The sequence below is a fragment of the Plasmodium cynomolgi genome (assembly GCF_000321355.1).
Source record: "Plasmodium cynomolgi strain B DNA, scaffold: 1199, whole genome shotgun sequence".
NCBI lineage: Eukaryota > Apicomplexa > Aconoidasida > Haemosporida > Plasmodiidae > Plasmodium > Plasmodium cynomolgi.
Window position 1 is genome coordinate 1 of NW_004193203.1, and position 1,265 is coordinate 1,265.

Here is a 1,265-nt window from a genome sequence, read left to right on the forward strand (position 1 = left end):
AGTAAAAAACATCCTTCAATTTTCTGACTTTATTTCATTTTCCAGTCAGCTGTTTCTTTTGCGGAATCATGGGGAAAAAATAACCAAGTTAATACATCAAATCTTAGAGCTATTCGATCTCTTGGTGAACACGAAACCTTTGGAGAAACTGAAGGGGTAAGAAAATATGGTAGAAATGATGATGAAAATTATGACGAAGATCGATATGATAGCTTGACTCAATTTTACTTTGACATGATGATGGAAGATGACATTAATAAGAAAGAACCTACATCAACAATAACTGGAATGAATAACAATATAGATCCTAAAGCTCAATTAAATTGTAATATTGGTAAAATGACAAATGATGATAATTCTATGTCCAGATTAATATGTAAAAATGATCTATGTAGAAAAATTAAAAATGCCTTAAGAACCATTGATAAAATAACAGAACGAGAAATGTACTTTATATTAAGATCGCATGAGTATGCTAACACTAAGGTAGATGCAGGAGGTAGAAGCATAACAGCAAAGTTTAAAAAATTTCTATATAAGCATAAAGTATTTTCCCCAATTTTGGCATTTGCATTAATATCATACATTTGCGTAATGTACTTTGCAGCACCAGGATTTGGTACATTCTTTGCACTAGCATCTGCTCTTACTTCAATTTATCTTCTTTCCAAATACACAGAGTGCTTCAATACACTTAAAAAATTCTCTGAACAATTCGCAAAACAATCCCGAGATGAATATCGACAACGACTAAAATGCGAAGTAGATAACGAAGAAGAAAGCATTCTTGATTCCATAAATAGCACGGCTAACTCAACAGAGGATATATAAATGTCTTAAAAACTCATTGCTTAAATAAAGCGTTGAAATTTCTGTACAGATATTTGTTCATTATGCATAGTACATATATATATTGAAGGAAAAGGATTATACACCATTTCCATATAATTCTAAACTTATTCTGAATTTTTTTCCAGATTAAAAAAGTATTTTTTAATGTAACATTATTTTTCCTAACAAATAAACATTTCTGGAATGTATTAACACTTATTTGAACTATTATCATTATTCTTATATTTAATTATGCTTTTTTTCTTTTAGTGTGTTTGAATTTTTTGAAGGGAAGAAGTATTTAATTAATGCTTTTTTCTTTCTTTTTTTTTTTTTTTCCTCACGAAACACATCATTGATACGTGATTATGCTTAGAATTAAACCTGCTTTTTACAAACATGAACACGTTTTTAAAGCTAAAAATATATTAATA

The 1,265-nt window shown here is 28.5% G+C and overlaps 1 protein-coding gene across 1 annotated transcript; it reads left to right on the forward strand.

Moving 5' to 3' along the window:
* Positions 1-45: 45 nt before the first annotated feature.
* PCYB_007180 (Pv-fam-d protein) lies at positions 46-831 on the forward strand (the record flags this gene model as incomplete). Its single annotated transcript, XM_004228139.1, has 1 exon — positions 46-831. A coding segment is annotated over one exon (786 nt), but the record flags the coding sequence as incomplete, so codon positions are not given.
* Between the last annotated feature and the right edge of the window lie 434 nt (positions 832-1,265).